This window comes from Poecilia formosa, unplaced genomic scaffold, assembly GCF_000485575.1.
Source record: "Poecilia formosa unplaced genomic scaffold, Poecilia_formosa-5.1.2 Scaffold122, whole genome shotgun sequence".
NCBI lineage: Eukaryota > Metazoa > Chordata > Actinopteri > Cyprinodontiformes > Poeciliidae > Poecilia > Poecilia formosa.
In genome coordinates, this window is record NW_006800061.1 from 79,351 (window position 1) to 95,477 (window position 16,127).

The following is a 16,127-nucleotide window of genomic DNA, read 5'->3' on the forward strand; positions in this document are numbered from 1 at the left end:
ACGTCAAGTCTGCACTGGCCAGAGAAAGTATTTGAAACACACTGTAAGATTAAGACATATATGTTTTTTTTTTTGTTTGTTTTTTTTTGTAGAAAACATTAAAAAAAATTCCAAACAAACCAGAATCCTAACATAATGCTTCATTTTCTCCTTCTCAGTGTTTGAGATACCAGTGCACTGAATGTAGAAATAAAAATAAAAAAAAGGCAAGGATGCATTTTTCGAAGTGGAGGGTGGGATGACAGCAGCAATATATACAAGAAAACCCCCTTCAAAGTGCTCTGGACTTCACACAGGAAACTGAATCGTTTGCCAATATCACAATGACTCAAAACGCACAACTAGACCTTAAGGATAACCAAGTGCTACGCTGCTAATGCCCTATTTCTAACATTTTTACCTACCCTAAAAGGAACATTCAGGTGTAATTTCTGTTTGGCTTGTTTGTTTGGTTCCCTATCTAACAAGATTTTTTGTTATCTCTTATATTTGCTAGCTAAAATAATAATTAAAAAAGAAGGAAAAAATTGCTCAAAGTCTGACCTGACCCAATTTTATGGTGTCAAACGGTGAATAGAACAACTAACTGTTCATGGTCTCATTTAAGATTGAACCCTTTTTAAAAAAAAAACAGAAAACCCTTACACCCTTCCTTCTTTCTCATGAGATAATTAACCCTAAGCCCTCAGTATTTCCAGCTCTTAATAAAACACACGCTGACTCAACATTGCCTGAAATACAAATCAAGAATCCTCTGCGTCCTTGTTCCCCCCCCTCGCATCTTTAGCGTGGCTGCAACAGAAAAACCTTCCTCTGACTGCATCCAGAGAGATGCAGGAGCACCGTGTGTCCTCTGCCCGTCGGTCCACCCCGCATTTAAAGGGGGGAGCATTCAGCTGGGTCCTCCCTCCACTCCCCCCCTCCCTTAGACACACTTTCTGTCTGACACGCTCACTCAGGACTCCCCTGTGAGCGAGCCGGGGCAGGTGAACTCAGCACTGGATCTGAGAGAGATGCTGAGAGGAAGGAAAGAGGGAGAGGGGGGGAAATCTGTGTGTGTGTGTGTTTATGAATTTGTGTGCACGCTGCTGCATCGCTGAGCTACAGAGACCGGAGGCGAGGAGAGCTGGAGTGTTTGTCCTTGAGACTGACTGACTGCAGCTGGAAAGCAGAGCCACTGACCAGCCGACCAGCCAGTGGATGAAACTGACAGTAAGTACCAAGCAGAAGCTGTGAGATGAGAAAACCAGAAGGAGCAGATGTGGGTTTTATTGCAGTTGCAGCTAATGTACTGATGTCTTTTTTTTTTTCTTTCTTTTTTTTTTGCTCTTGTCTGCTTAGAAACAGTCCGGTGTGGTCTTTGAGTGGAAACGGGCATTTGTGTGTGCGCGTGTGTGTGTGTGTAAATATCTACTTTGAACCCTGGTGAACTCTGCCTTTTTATCCCATCCACACTTAATTTAAAACCTTCATGGGTGACTTTGTGAGCACTTCAGCAAATTGTTCAGCTGCTAAACACATCTGCAGCAGCATTTGTCCAAGTGCGCTGTATCTAAAAAAAAAAAAAAAACTGTCCACCAAAATATTACTGTCCAGAACATTTTTCTCTTCCTCGTCTGTTTCCGTTGATAGATTGATTGTTATGCATGTGTAATCGGAAGGCAATATGAGTAATTTTGCAAATGATTAACTTTTGATTGGTGCACCTTTGGTGTGGCTGGGAATTAGTAGGCCATGCTGGGCAGGCTAACTGGGTGAGAGGATGACCAGAAGGTGGGGGTCCCTGAAAGAGCACGATGAAGAGGGGACAGGAGGAAGAGCCAAGGCGAAAAACTGAAACATCCTAGTGGCACACTATGAAGAATCTAATCAATCCAATGACATGAGACAGAGAAGGAGGGACGGAAAAGAAACACGGATTGGATAGATAGGATTAAAGGAACAAGGGTAAATAAAAAATATTTAAAAAATTAAAAATGATTAAAAAAAAGTACATTTATTTCGGTTATTTATTTAAAATAGGGTATTAATTTACGTAGAAAGTGATTTATTTTAAGTATTTATTGTTTTTCATTTGAATGATTATGATTTAGAGCTAATAAAAGAATACAAGGTTTGTTGAAAAAATAGGAATAGTGCATAAAAGGACATATTTTTTCATAGCATAGTGACTTTGTCATCATTTTGTTAGCTGCAAAACCACGGGAAAGACTGCCAACTTGAGAGTTTGGAGTGATGTAAGATAAGCATATTAGTGGAAGGTTTAGTGGAAGGAAAAAGTCAAGTTTACAAAAAGGATGGACAAGCAACAGGGATAGATAACTGCAGTCTGGGATTGATATTGTGAAGAAAGACATCTCTAAGAGTTTGGGGAATATACGCCATGAAACGATGTCAGAAGGGTTTTTACTTGGGGAAAACAGAGGAAGTGCTGGACTGCAGCCTAAATACAAACAGAGTAATAACTGAGGAATTGGTTCATATCTGTAGAGTGTAGGGAAACTTCTCAGTTTGCTGACATCTATGTATTCTAAATTCTTTTTTTTTATTAGATTTTGTTGTGTTATATTTTTTAAGAATTTAATTTTGGATCTTTATTATTTTTTAACTAATTCAATTCAGTTTACATAGCACTAATTCACACATCATCTCAAGCCACTTTACAAAAAACGTCACTTCAGTCCATAGTACATACACTACAACTGAACATAGTTATCGAAGAGTTGATTAAGTTCAGGTCATCATTTTTATTTTTTTTCTTTCCCCAGTTCCACTATTCAAATTGGTCACTCTTCCTGCATGAGTATCTAGTAAGATGCGACAGATTGCACTGTGCTGTTGACTTTACAGCAATCCTTCATACTCAACATGCACGCAGCAACAGTGGAGAGGAAAAACTCCCCCTGAACAGGAAGAAACCTCCAGCAGAACCTGGATCAGTGCGAGCGGCCATTTGCCACAACGAACAGCTGGGGGTTTGAGAAGAGAGAGCAGATAGATGTAGGAGGACTTTCTATGCTAATGAAACATTTGAGTTTCACTTTTTTCAGCTGATTTGTAGAAATTAATTTACCTTTCAGTGATAATCTAGTCTAATGTATAGATGCAGCTCTTACTACCTTTTTCTGGAGCAGGAAAATATCCACCAAAAGATGAGCAGTGGAGCCAGTCATCAAAAAGGTGGGCAGACGGAAAAGGAAGCCAAGGGCTGGGTGCATAAAAGTAGCCTTATTTTCCTCTGTCTCTGTGTGTTTTCTGTTGACTTGTTCAGCCATGACATGCTGACTCTGAGCCAGAGGGCTAAATTTGCCACCTGTGGAGATAAAAGTGATATGATGGGTTTGGGAGCGCGTACGTTGTCTCTGTGCGAGTGCGGGTATGTGAAAGTGTCTGGAAGAGCTCCTGACATCAGCATTAAACACGTGCGGTGCTGACTCCCAGGATTGTGTTTGTGTGTGTGTGTGTGTGTGTGTGTACTGGACCCGCAGTGGTGGCTCCTCACCTGGGACGAGTCTGGGAACCAGGTGCAGGAGTGAAAAAGCAGCTCCGATAAGTAAGCAAGAAGCCTGACACACTGGCATTATCCTCTTGTTGTAGTGAAAATCAATTGCGCGTACTTATACTTATAGGTTGTACTTTTTAAATTAGCTACTTTTTTTTAGTCATACTTTGCCTACATCAAATCCAGAAAAAACATGCAACACACAGACTGAGTAGCAGAAAGCCTGACAGAGGCACTTTCTTGCTCTGCAAGGAGATGTGGAAGGTGAACTTAAGCCCATTTTTCTGACTTTTACAACCTCTAACAGGTTTTCTTCCAGCATGTCCTCTCGTTAGCTCTATCCAAATTCTCATCAACTCTATACAATTTCCTTTACCCTGCTGGAGACTACTTATAGACTGTTTTCAGTACAGGAGAATGACTGATTTTAAATTCTTTTTATACCTCATTAATTCCCTTTCCACACTCAAGAACTTACAGTCTTCATTCTTAAGGCAGCTCTTGCAATCTCATTGGGGTGCTTGACTGAACTTTAAAAGTTAGGAGCCCCAAGATTTATAGTGGGGGAGCCTCCTTCTGAGTAACAATGTTTTAATCTAATGTGTAGAAATAACTGTGGGGGTAAAATGTTAACGTCAATGCAGTTTTAAGACATGCTATGTGCGCCACATGTTTTAACATCTGCATACAAAACGTTTGTGGTTATAATAATTACGACGACAAACCCCTAATGTATCACTTATGGCACGCAAATCTTTGAGAAAACAAGGTAATATTCCTATTTTTTAATTATTTTGTGAAAAGCAACCATTTTAGAAAACATAGTTGTCTTTGGAAAAACTTCTAATATTTAGTGGGTGAAGAGAAGTGAGTAATTTGCAGGCGCAAATCGGTTTTAGACCAGATTTCGCTGAGAAGCCGACGGGCCCTGTTGACAGTGAAATGCGACTCCGGAAATGTTCCGCCGTATGAAGAAAGGGGGCAGAAGAAGATGACCAACAGATGACCATTTAATCCAATTCTGCTTGTTGAGAATATGAAGGGTATTTGCCGCCGTAATCCATATTATGTTGTTAGGAGAAGCTTGGTTACATAGACTAATCACCCCCGAGGGCCTCCAGACGGGCAACTGCCACAGGCAATATGTCCGGACCTCACGACAGAGCTGAGGGTTAAACTCTGGTGAATCATCATCATCATCATCATCATTTGCGATCAAGCCGCACTTGTTTTGCCCCTTCAGTAGAAATTATTTCTCCTCTAGGGGGCAATCCAGTCAAGTTATTACAGAACGAGCCCGAAGCTGAAAAAAAAAAAAAAAAGGACTCATCAGTGTGCTTCCTGGTCTCAGATAGTCATTAAACGAGCTTAAATTTCTCCACATGAAATCCAGCCTCCCTGAAAGTTTTCCTGTGCGTATAAGGTTCCCTGCATTTCCTTTGCAGCGCGGCCTATATGATGCAGAGTGAAGTGAAAACCATTTGAGGGCCATTGACCCACCGTGGAGAAGCAGCGGCAAGTCCCAGCAGATCTGAGTGACATTTCAGTGGTTTTGTTTCTTTAGGCTCCTCTCAGAGGGTTTCTAGGGTTTCTGCCGTGGGTGCATGTGTGAGCGAGGGAGATCTGGATCCCCATGCCGTGTGCCGCAGATCAATGTGAAACCAATCTGGGTCCGAGTGCTCGTCTGTCGGCCGGTTTGTGGATCATTTCCCTCCAATCCATCTATTTAGAGCCACCAAACAGAAAACCGTATAGATTCGGAGATATTGTTTATTCTCACACTGAATGACCTGTTTGTTTATTTTTATTTTATTTTATTTTTTTTCCTGACTGCCCAGGCACCTCAGGACCTCTCCTAACTCAAATACTTTATTTTAAAACTTTTATAAAGCCTTATTGTTATTCACTGGCCTTCAAACCTGTCTAAACTGATGTCTTTACAGCTCACGTTTTTTGAAATGTTCTTCATGAATATATTTACTTCAACTTATTTTTTTTTTACTTTTTGTATCTCCGTACACTTCCAGGAAATATTCAAAATCGTTTGTGGGGTGGTGGAACGGTGGTGTTCGATAGTCTTTTCTCACCGTCCTGGTAGCTGATAGATGGCTAAGAGTCAGACATAAACTAAGCAGATTACGCTCTTTAGTTTGGAGGCTAATGCCAAAGTGTTTGGTGGAGCCGGACTTGCAGGGTGACTGTCCGGTTTGGGAAGCAAATGCGACAGCTGTCCCCGGAGGATGAGAATCAGTGGCTGTGAGTTTAGGGATTCAGGAAAAAAGGGTGAAAACACACCCAGCCACCCACCCACACACACACACACACACACACACACACACACATTTCTCCTTTTTCTGCAGATGGCAATGTATACATCTGGTATATGGGGTCAATAGCTGGCAGCTGGGTGCCCTGTTACAGACAGCTTCCCTCCGGAGCCGGAATTGAGCTTCTGTCTTCAGCTCAGCCTTGGTGTAAAAATATTGTTGATGTCTAGCAGCAACCATCCTTGTTGAATTTCATTCGTTGCATTTAGAGTGTGTCAGTGATGTTTTTTTTTTCTGCACTTCATGTCAGTATGATGCATAGTTTGTCATTCTTCCCCTATTATTTATTTTACTTCTTTTCTCTGTCTCTCTCTCTCTCTTTGTTTTGCCTGGTTTAGGTTGTTATTTCCTCAACAGTATGTTTATAGCTACTAGTCAGACTTTCCACTAACAGATTCATGCATAATTTTTGACCTACAGAACAACATGTAATGGTTAGCTTTTATTTGTTTAGATGTGTTTTGTTAAAAATCATGAATTAATCAAGGTAGAATCTACCCTTGCCTAAACAAGCTTCCACATCCACATGTATCCGATAACACCAAATGTAGCATCCATTTATATTTTACTTATTTTTGTTAAAATTCCTTCTTTTTTTGCAGGTGTCCCATGTGGCTGCAGCACAGCATTTGAGCTAATGAAAGAGGTTTATGAGAGTGGATCAGAGAAGACTAGAATGTCCAAATTTCATTAAATCTGGACATTGACTTTGAGGGACAATTTGAATCCACTTTTTTTTATATATAAAAAGCATACAATTTGATTAATACACTGTTCTTATCATGTTTCCTGGAGAACCACTGCATCACTGCTACTTTCTCTTGAAATGATTCCCAGGTAGACAGACTTATGATCCCTATACTACTACTACCCAGCAACCAATCAGATTAGGGATTTAAATAGGCTTCGTATTATTCTAACAAAACAAAAAAAATCGTCCTTATTACTCTATGTGTTTGCTTCTGTTTCATCTTCTGCATCTTTGTCCATCACAACTAAGCGGGGGTCACTGGAATCAGACTCCAAATAAAAACATGTATAGTGTAACCCCTTGCAGATATTTAACTTATATTTATATCACATTGCTTGCATGCAAAAAAAAATAGTTATTTTGTATCATGCATTCATAAAAATGTCAATGGAGAAATGAAAGCAAAGTCGGACGAGTTCTTTCTCTTGCATGACCTAGTTCAGGCTGATGGCTAGTATCTCCTGCTGTTGTAGGTGAAGCACAGTTGTTTTGTTGAAACAATTAAATCAGAGGCTGGTAATATAATATAATTAATCTGTCGTGAGTTCAGTCTGTGAGTTTATTTCCTCTGCATAACCGTGTGGAAATAAACGGCACCTGACTGTCGATGGCAAGAGCCTCTGAGAAGATCAGAGCCACTTCATTTTAATGTCAGCATTAAAGTTTCAGAAAGGGTTTACAGAAGAGGATTTCTCTGGAGATGATTTTTATGCGATGCAATTACTGTAGTAGATTTTATCATCACTCTCTAATCATGTCAGTCTTGTTGTAGTTTATGGCACCAATAAAAAAAAAAAAGCTCACTGTGAAATGTTCCTCTCTTTTGTTTTCCATGCCTTTGTGTTTGGGCATGGACGAGTCTTTATGATTCGTTGATCTTTTTCCTATTTGTGTTAAAGCCACAAATCTCTGTGCATGTCATGTGACAGACCAACACAAAGCAGTTCATAACTGTAAATGGGAAGGAAAACAATTTTATTTTCTCAGTTAGCTTAGTTGTGAGGCTTGAAAAACAAAAAATTCTACCAGCGTAAATTCCATCTAATCTCTTCAAAGTTGGTACACACACACACCATTATGGTCACATCTGCATCAAAAACTGGTTATATAAACTATATTGTTGGTCTATCACATAAAATCTTAACAAAATATACAGAATGTTCCAGCTGCTTTGTGAAATAATATAAAATATACAACAAACGAACTTTGTGGGAACGCTTTTGTAATGAACTACATTCATATTCGATTCCCAGTAAATGTGTGCATGTAGCTGTCATGACGTTTTTGGTCGGTCGATTATTTCATGTGGTGCATAATGAGATAAAGTTCACTGCATGCAGTCTGCAGTCCGGCCTTCATCTCGGCAGAAGATTAGCACAGGTCATTTCAACCCTGTGAAGATCAGGAAACACGGAATCATGTTGGTCAGTAAAGCAAAGAGACTGGCTGGCATTACCAGGAAAAAACACTCTGCTGCTCACAACTGTGACTGAAAGTTTGCAAAACCTTTAGAAAATTCTGAAGATGCATCAAAAATGATTAAAGATCTTCACAGAAGTTATCAGAGAGAAATTTCTAGAAATAGGTTAATGTTTATGAAATTAAAGTGAGACATATTCATAGAGCAAATTAAATGGAAGTTTCTTTTAAATAGACAAACTTCAACAAATGAACAGATGTGACAAGCTGCTTCATAAAGTCTAAAAGCTTGGCAGCAAAAAAAAAAATGTAGAGAGTTGGGACTTTAGTCTAAGTGCGTAGGATATATTTGACTGTATATTAGTAATGTTTGTTGCATTTCATTGATGGATAACTTATAAATTCTAAGTTAATTCTAAGAAAAACAATGTGACCCCATTGGTTTCAGTTATTGATGTTTTTTAGACTTGAGGCACAAAGTTTGAACGTCCATTCTTCATTCAAAAGAATTGGAAACAAAAAAAAAAGCAGCTCATCTTAGAGTTCCTGACATGTCAAAACAGGGTGGTGTGGATTACTGGCTCAAAATTCATCAGAGATAACATTTGGACACGCTGAGATTTATCCTACTGGGAACAAAAGTTAAATTAATTCGGTAACTCATTCTTATACTGGATTGATTTTAACTGATACACAAGGTTTTTTCTGATCAAAAATAGCTGAATTAATATCCCAAACAGTTAAATAAAAAAGGGGGCAAAAAAAGCATTCCACTCGTATCCAGATGCCAAAGCAAATGTTTCAGCCTTGAATGTTTATTCAAAAGAAAGTGGAACAAATGCGGATTTTAAAATTAATTTTAATGTTTGGTTGCAAGTTTTTGCTTAGTGTATCTCTGTAAACACACACTTTTCTGTGAATGGACTGGAATGCTGCTACAGTAAACAGTGATAGCCTTAATATCCTTTTTTTTTTTCTGGTGATACCGTCTTATTTTACTATTTCTTATTGTGAGTAGTGCTGTAAAAATGCTGCATTATGTTGCACCTGCTGACCTGGACTCTCTGCCTCCCATTTTGTTTGCACGTGTGCTTTGTGAGTGAAAGGAGAAAGGCATCATGTTAGGCACTGAGCCATAGCTGATTATCTCAGATAACAGCGCTGCAGCGGGTAAGTCAGTTTAGGCTTAAGTAGAATTTACGTTAATGTGGCTTGGAATGTGGATGTCCATATGTTTGTTTATGTGCTGTCTAGCAGCTAACTTTACATTACATTTGGGAAATACAGTAATGTGGGTGAGAATGTCCTAAAGTTTATTTAGAGGTTTTGTATAATTATGCCATAATATTCAAAACATATTCCTTGGTATTTTGCTGTCTTTTCAAGTTTAAAATTCACGATAACATGTTTCTTTTAACAAAAAACCCAAATCTAGCGATTCAAAGTTTCATTTGAAAGATATTGACATGGAAAACTTTGCTCAACATACATATTAATTGCACTCAGATGATAATTAAATGAAATTCTAACACTTTTTTCAGTTGTATTAATCTCAAAATATTTGTATTCTTTTCCATGTGCGAACTAATGAAGAAATAAGTAAAGCAGCTTTAAAGAAAGAAACCTATATAGTCAAAAGTTGCAACATTGTGACGACATTATTCATAGAACACTATGAGATTTATCCACAACATAATGGTCATAAAAGAAAGTAATGATAGCTACGGCTCAAGCACAAATGTAAATTCATCGGATTAAAATTAAGTTAAATTCAAAAACACTTCATTAATCTAAGAAGGCCAACTGGATACTTGTATGTTATGTGGCTCATAACATACAGGTGTCTCCAAAGAGTTGACATAGGTGCAGGTGCACATCCAAACTGCATTTCCCAGTCTCTGATTTTCCCAGTCTGAATCCCAACTTCAGGGGTAAATATTGTAGTTTTTCTGCCCAGGAATTCTGAAACACTGACTTTGGAGGAGAGAATACAGCAAAATGCATCTTGGTGCAGATTCCACACCTACCCAGGATCATATTTTAAGCACTTTACCGCTATCTGCTGGTCAATTGTGCTTAATTATGCCAAATTTAACTAATTGACATGCACACAAATAATCCCTCTTCCAAAGTAAAGAATTGATAAGGAAATTTCTATAAAGTGACACAATATGACTGAGAAGTACACAATACTGCCCTCTTAAGACATATCATTGATAAACTGTGAAAATATCAGTTGTGAATTGTGTGTATAAACACTTTTAGCTTTGCAATCGATGGAAAATCTTCTAATTAAAATAAATTAAAAGAGAACTGGATTTATTTCGTGTGCCTGATAAGTTGTAATCCACGATCCCACGCTGACAGCTTAAACCTGTTAAATAGGCACAGCAAGTTACTCACATCCACCTGCCCAAGTGGCTATGAGCGCAGCTGATTGGCTTAGAGGGCGGCCAATCAGCTTGCGCGATGGAGCGGCCGCCTTGGTCACAGGCAGCCCGCAGTTTTCAGTCACAACTGTCCGTCCAGACTACAAAGGCGGCGGGGAGCAGCTTTAGTGAGAAGTGAGAGTGACAGGAAGACAGGCGGAGCATGAGCGGAGCTGAGAGGGAGACACGGCAGAGGAGAGGGCAGTAGATGGAGACAGAAAGTTCCCAAGCAGGAAAACTGTAATTTAGCAACAGTTGAAGGGCAGGTGTAGCTTAGGCTGTGAAAGGTGCTAATACAGAGAGAAAGAAAACAAAGCATTTCTAATTTATTATTTTTTATTCTGGGTATGGTAGCAGAGCGCACATGGATTTAGTCGACCTGTACCTCCCTGAGTGTTTCAGCTACCACTCTGACACAGAGTAAGTACATTTTCATTATAATGTTATTCTACTGGGCTTTAAAGTCTCGAGTTGGAGCTGAAAAGCTTGAGTAGGTCAAGTGAATATTAATATATTGTAATTAATTTAAAAAAATTTTCCTTTTTTTAAAGTTATCTGTTTATCAGGTGACATATATCTCTTGAATGAGGTAATTTAATTCATAATACATCTCTCATCAGTATTTCGTAGTGTTTAAGAGTATTTGCGCTAAATCCAGTTACTCAAATTTTAGCTACCGAAATCATATTTAGCTTTTTCACACGTGCTTAATTTTATTAGCTATGAATTAGAAAGTATCTTTAAAATGGCCTGTAGTTAACTAAACATGCACTGCCAGAAATATGTTTGGAATGGCATAATATGACATTTTCTAGTCTGAATAGATATGAATACAATTATTTGCTATCCATATTGGCAAAATTTGGCATAATGCCTTCAGTATGATCCTTAGTATATAATATGCATCAACAGGTATTACTCGGATGAAAACTCTGCCTTGTCTGCAGAGATGGACCAAGATATAGGCAAACAAAAAATTGCCTAGGGTCCCCACACTAGGTGTAGCTCAAGAATGGCAGAAAAGTCACTTATAGTCAACTTTACAAATGTAGGAGTAATAAATTTGCATCAACTATACAAAGAGCACACTTTTGATAGTACTAGAAATGCATCAATTAAATTGCCAAAGTTTGAAGTTGGTCAATTTCCTCTCGATTGGCTCTGATCACTTTGCTGCACGTTCTTGAGCTTAGTAACAATCCGATAAAATTGCACGTCTTCTAGTAAAGACATGATAATGATCGGAAAGTGTCCAGAGACAGACCAAGGCATGTGCAAACTAAGCAGCTGCTCAGGGCCTCCACCCCAGCCGAAATACAATTGTCACCAAAGAGAAGTTTACAAAGGTAGGAGTAACAGAAAATGTGCAATGCTGTTGATAGTAGACATTCAACAAACACCCGGAGATCGAGGTTCTGCCAGTTTTTCCTAATCAGCTTCAATCAGTCTCGATGTGCAAACGGTGATAATCTTGCAATAGATTAATTTTATTTGAAATCCAAAGCTACTTCCTCTGACAAAGCACTTGCCTTTCATTTTTGTCTGTTACGTGTCAAAATCCTTATGTTATGTTAAAAAAACCAATCAATCAAATTCAGAATCCATGCATTCGTCCATTATCGACCGCTTATCAAAAGTCACATGAACCAAACCGAGTAAACCAAAGACACAGTTTTAGTTGGATGTGGTCATTCTCTGCTTAGCCAGTGTTTTCTGAACTCTAAACAACAAAACCTTTCTGTTAACCAAACAAACAAAAACATGGTTTCATATTTTCATTAACTTTTTAAAATATGTTATACTATTTTGAAATTGTATTATAAGCAACACAAAGTCATTCAGCAGGGTGATAGATTATTTTATTTTATTTTTTTTACCAACTATAAACCATAATATTCATAAAAAGAGGTACATAAAGCATGTGAGATTATTGTAAAGGGACAATTAGTTGAGCTGCAATGAGCAAACGTTTTGAAACCCTAACCCATATTCAGATTTGAGCCTCAGATTTGCAGGTTTGCAGAATGTGTCACATTCTGCAAACCTCAGATATTCAGATTTGAGCCTCATACAACCTGATTATCCATTTGGTGTATAAAATGTTATTTTAAAAAACAGCGTTTTAGCTAATTAACTACATATTAAAGCTCTAATAAGGTTAGGAAAGCTATACAAATAGCAGCACAAGAATATTTTAATTTATTTGAACTGTTTTAGATTTTCCCATTTTAGTGTCTTTCACAGTGAACCACTACCCTTAACGTTTCTGTCACTAAAATCTGTAACAAGAGCGAACGAAATGGAAACTGCCAAATTACATGTTATATTGACACTTGAAATGTAAAAGCGTTTGTGATTACAAACACTTTGCATTTCAATTGAGATTTCATGCATTATGCAGCCTACGCTAAATCTTATTGACGATTGCTTCTAAAACATACTCTACCCAATTTTTGTGTTCAATCCAGTTTTTCTTCCCAGCAGAATATTTTACCCCGAAAATGGAGTTCGGAAAAAGCTGCTGTTCAAAGCAGGTGTTAAATTACTCACCACAGAATTGCTTTCTGATTGTCCATATTTTCTGTAATCATTTAAAAAGAAGAGTGTGAGAAAAAAAAACAAAAAACAAAGAGCCGAATCTATTATCATCACTGTTTGGCTTTTATCGGTTGTAGCATAATCGCTCAGCAGATTTCAGCAGCGAGCGTTTCACGATTGAAATTAACCTTCCACCGGCAGCGGAGAAGAAAAGACAATTAGAAGATAGACAGAGGGAGACGGGAAGACATGTGGATGCACAGGTTGTCTGATTGCATGTGACACAAGCAATCAGATAAAGGAACCGGAAGGAGGGCGATGACAGCTGCAGTTCACCCCCCACCCCCCCGCGTCCATCTCTCTCCAGAACCCGCGGGTCTGAGGATCCAGCCTCAAGTGCTTCATCTCGTGGATTCATCCAAAGCCTGCGTAAGGCTCTTAGTTGGCTGAGGGTGTCACTGATCCCCGCTCATCTCTCGATCATTAGTAGAAAAAAAAAAAAGCACTACTGAGACCCCGGTGACCTAAATCACCTCTCTGCAGCCGTGTAAGACTGAGCTGAACGGATAGGCGACACGCCCCGGGATATAGCTGGATTTGGCTTGGTAACTTAACTCTTTTTATCTCTTTCTTCCCTCCAACTCCTCTTTTCGCTTCTGCAGTGGGCCATTGTCTGTATTATGGCTCTGCTTATTAGCCAGAAAGTGTTGCCCTCTCTCTTTTTTTTTCCCTCAACTCCCCCATCCCTCCCAGGTTAATGAGCCAAAGGACTCCCCCTCTCTTTCTGTCCAGCTTCTTTCCCCACTCCCTCTTCCTGCCTGCATCTCTTTTCATTTCACGCTGCATTTTATCCTTTGTTCCCAAGGTGCAGTTAGTGTTGTTTTAGATCCTTGGGCACAAAAGAGATAACTCAGAATGGCCATTGAGACGCGCACCGATTTATTCGTTTTGAACTGGGTCGTTGGAGCTGCGATGTCGATGGGTTATGCGGTGTTGTAAATTAGCAATTTACCAAAGTGATCAAGCATTTCATTATGAAAGCAAAGCATTGACTCAAATCACTGGGATGCATTCCAACAAGAGAGCTAAAAGTATGCATCTGTCAGGCTTTGCAAAGCAGCATGAACACCTATGATGGACGGATGACAACAGATTTCTCGTCTCCGTGCCGTTTCTTTAAATGAGACTGGAAATGGCAAAGGGATGAGAGTCTTGTAACTGGAAGCCTGGACACAAGTTACCAAGGCACAGTTTGGAGAACAGTTGATCAAAACTTCCCAATAAAAAATATTTCTTACCTGGCGGGTTGCCCAGATTAAATTAATGAACCCTACCTACTCAGCAGTACTAGAAAAAGGTAAATGACAATAAAGTGGTGGAATGTATCACATTCTGCAAACCTTAACTACTTATGCTTAGTTCAAAGCAGGTACATTCTTTCTATGTTAGCAGAAAACACAGTTAGTCCCAGTTTCCCAAATGGCGGGATGTTTGTTAAGCGGCTGACTGCAGTGTGGCTGTTTCAGCAGATAGCCTGACTAATCAACCAGCTTGCTGAGCTCAGCAGAGTGGACTTCTAATACTCAAACTATTAAGAAATTTAGTTGATCTCAATTCTGTGTTTACACTCTGGTCTGCAGATCAAAATATCAATAGACAAACATTACAGTTTTAAATTATTTGAACTGTCATGTCACGTCATTTTTGTGCACATGCTGCAAAAATGTCTTTTTATCCTTCTGTGAGCATTTATGTGTCATAGTTAGTACACAGACATATCTGACATATTCAGAAAAGGTCAGCCTCTTGGCTACTGGCAGTCTTTGAAATATCCACTCTTTGTTAAACAGTTACAGTGATTCCTCTCCTGCGGTTTTCCTCTAAATATTTTCTTGCTCATTGTTTTATCTTAAGTTAAGTGTGTTTTTTATCGTGCATCTTTGCGCTTGCTTTTGTGGCTCCATAGAGGGGTCAGTAGCGCGTGGCCATGGTTTGCTCAGTGGGTGGTTTAAAACAGCCAGCCTGTTTGCCTACCAAATAGCCTTTGATGGGAAGACTCATTTACATGGCAGGAAACAGATCAACTTGGACGTCCACCTTGCCATGCAGAGAGTGGAGACTGAGAGGTGCACATATCGTGTGCATGCGCGAGTTTATGCGAGACAAAAGCGAACCTGCAGTCTCCTTTTAGAGTTGGGCCTGGCGACAAACAGTTGCGTGCAAGTATGTGTCAGGGTGTTTATGAAGACATGTGTGCTGCGAGGTGTGAAGCGATTGCAGGAATCTTCATGTGAAGTGAAGAGGGGAGACGGGCTAAGCTCCTTATTTTTACAGCCAGGCACAAAAGTCTGATGCCACCATCGGAGTATGCGTGTGTTTTCAGGATGTGTGAGAGCACGGCGCATGCCTGCGGGGCCACTGTACACTTCAGCTGGTTTCCTCCTCAGCTTGGTGACAGAGAGTCTGCTGTGGTCACTTCTTTACTTATTAATAGGTTCGTGACACATGATTTAGCATGCAGGTCATCTCTTACTGTTTAGATATTACGGTAGAAGTAATGGCAATTGTTGTATTGTGTGTGTGTGTGTGTGTGTGTGCTGTTTCTTAGTCATTTAGAAATTTAAAGAGCAAATTCTGTTTCTGGAAGTTCTTATAGAGCTTTTTATTTAAATTATTGTCTTTGGTTTGGAGTCCTTCAAAAACTAATGAAATACTAAAAGAATAATAATATGAAAATGTTTAAAACCCTGCATTACACTGGAAGTAGTTCAAAAAAATTTAATAGAGACCACACAAACCTTTATTGGTATATATTTTTTAAATTTTTCTTTTTTTTTTTTTAACAAAAAATAGATAAAAGAATATGGGACATGACTTGGTGTGCAAAGCCACCTCATACCATTGACTTTGCTGTCATTAAGTAACTTTTCTAGCTAATTTGTCAGCATGATTAGCTTGTCAAAAAACTCATTCAACCCCAAACTTTAACTTGCTTTCAGCTGTGTCAGGATGTTGCTTCAATATTTCCACATAACATCCTCTCTTCATAATATTTTGTAAAGTACACCAGTTCCTCCAGCAGCAAAACGTCCCCACAACATGATGGTCCCAGTCTCTTATGTCACAGTAGGTATGTTACTCTTGGGCTTTCAAACTTCCCC

At 39.1% G+C, this 16,127-nt stretch overlaps 1 protein-coding gene across 3 annotated transcripts in view; it reads left to right on the forward strand.

Moving 5' to 3' along the window:
* Positions 1-843: 843 nt before the first annotated feature.
* Positions 844-16,127, forward strand: part of LOC103144114 (estrogen-related receptor gamma-like) — a 37,346-nt gene continuing 22,062 nt past the window's right edge. For 2 of the 3 annotated variants that reach the window (XM_007560922.2, XM_007560923.2), the window contains exon 1: positions 10,508-10,848. In XM_007560922.2, the coding sequence (XP_007560984.1) occupies positions 10,793-10,848 (56 nt within the window). In that variant the 5' untranslated portion in view covers positions 10,508-10,792. Of the gene's footprint in view, positions 1,213-10,507; positions 10,849-16,127 lie in introns of those variants that run through there. The other variant, XM_016675895.1, reaches the window with a different exon arrangement.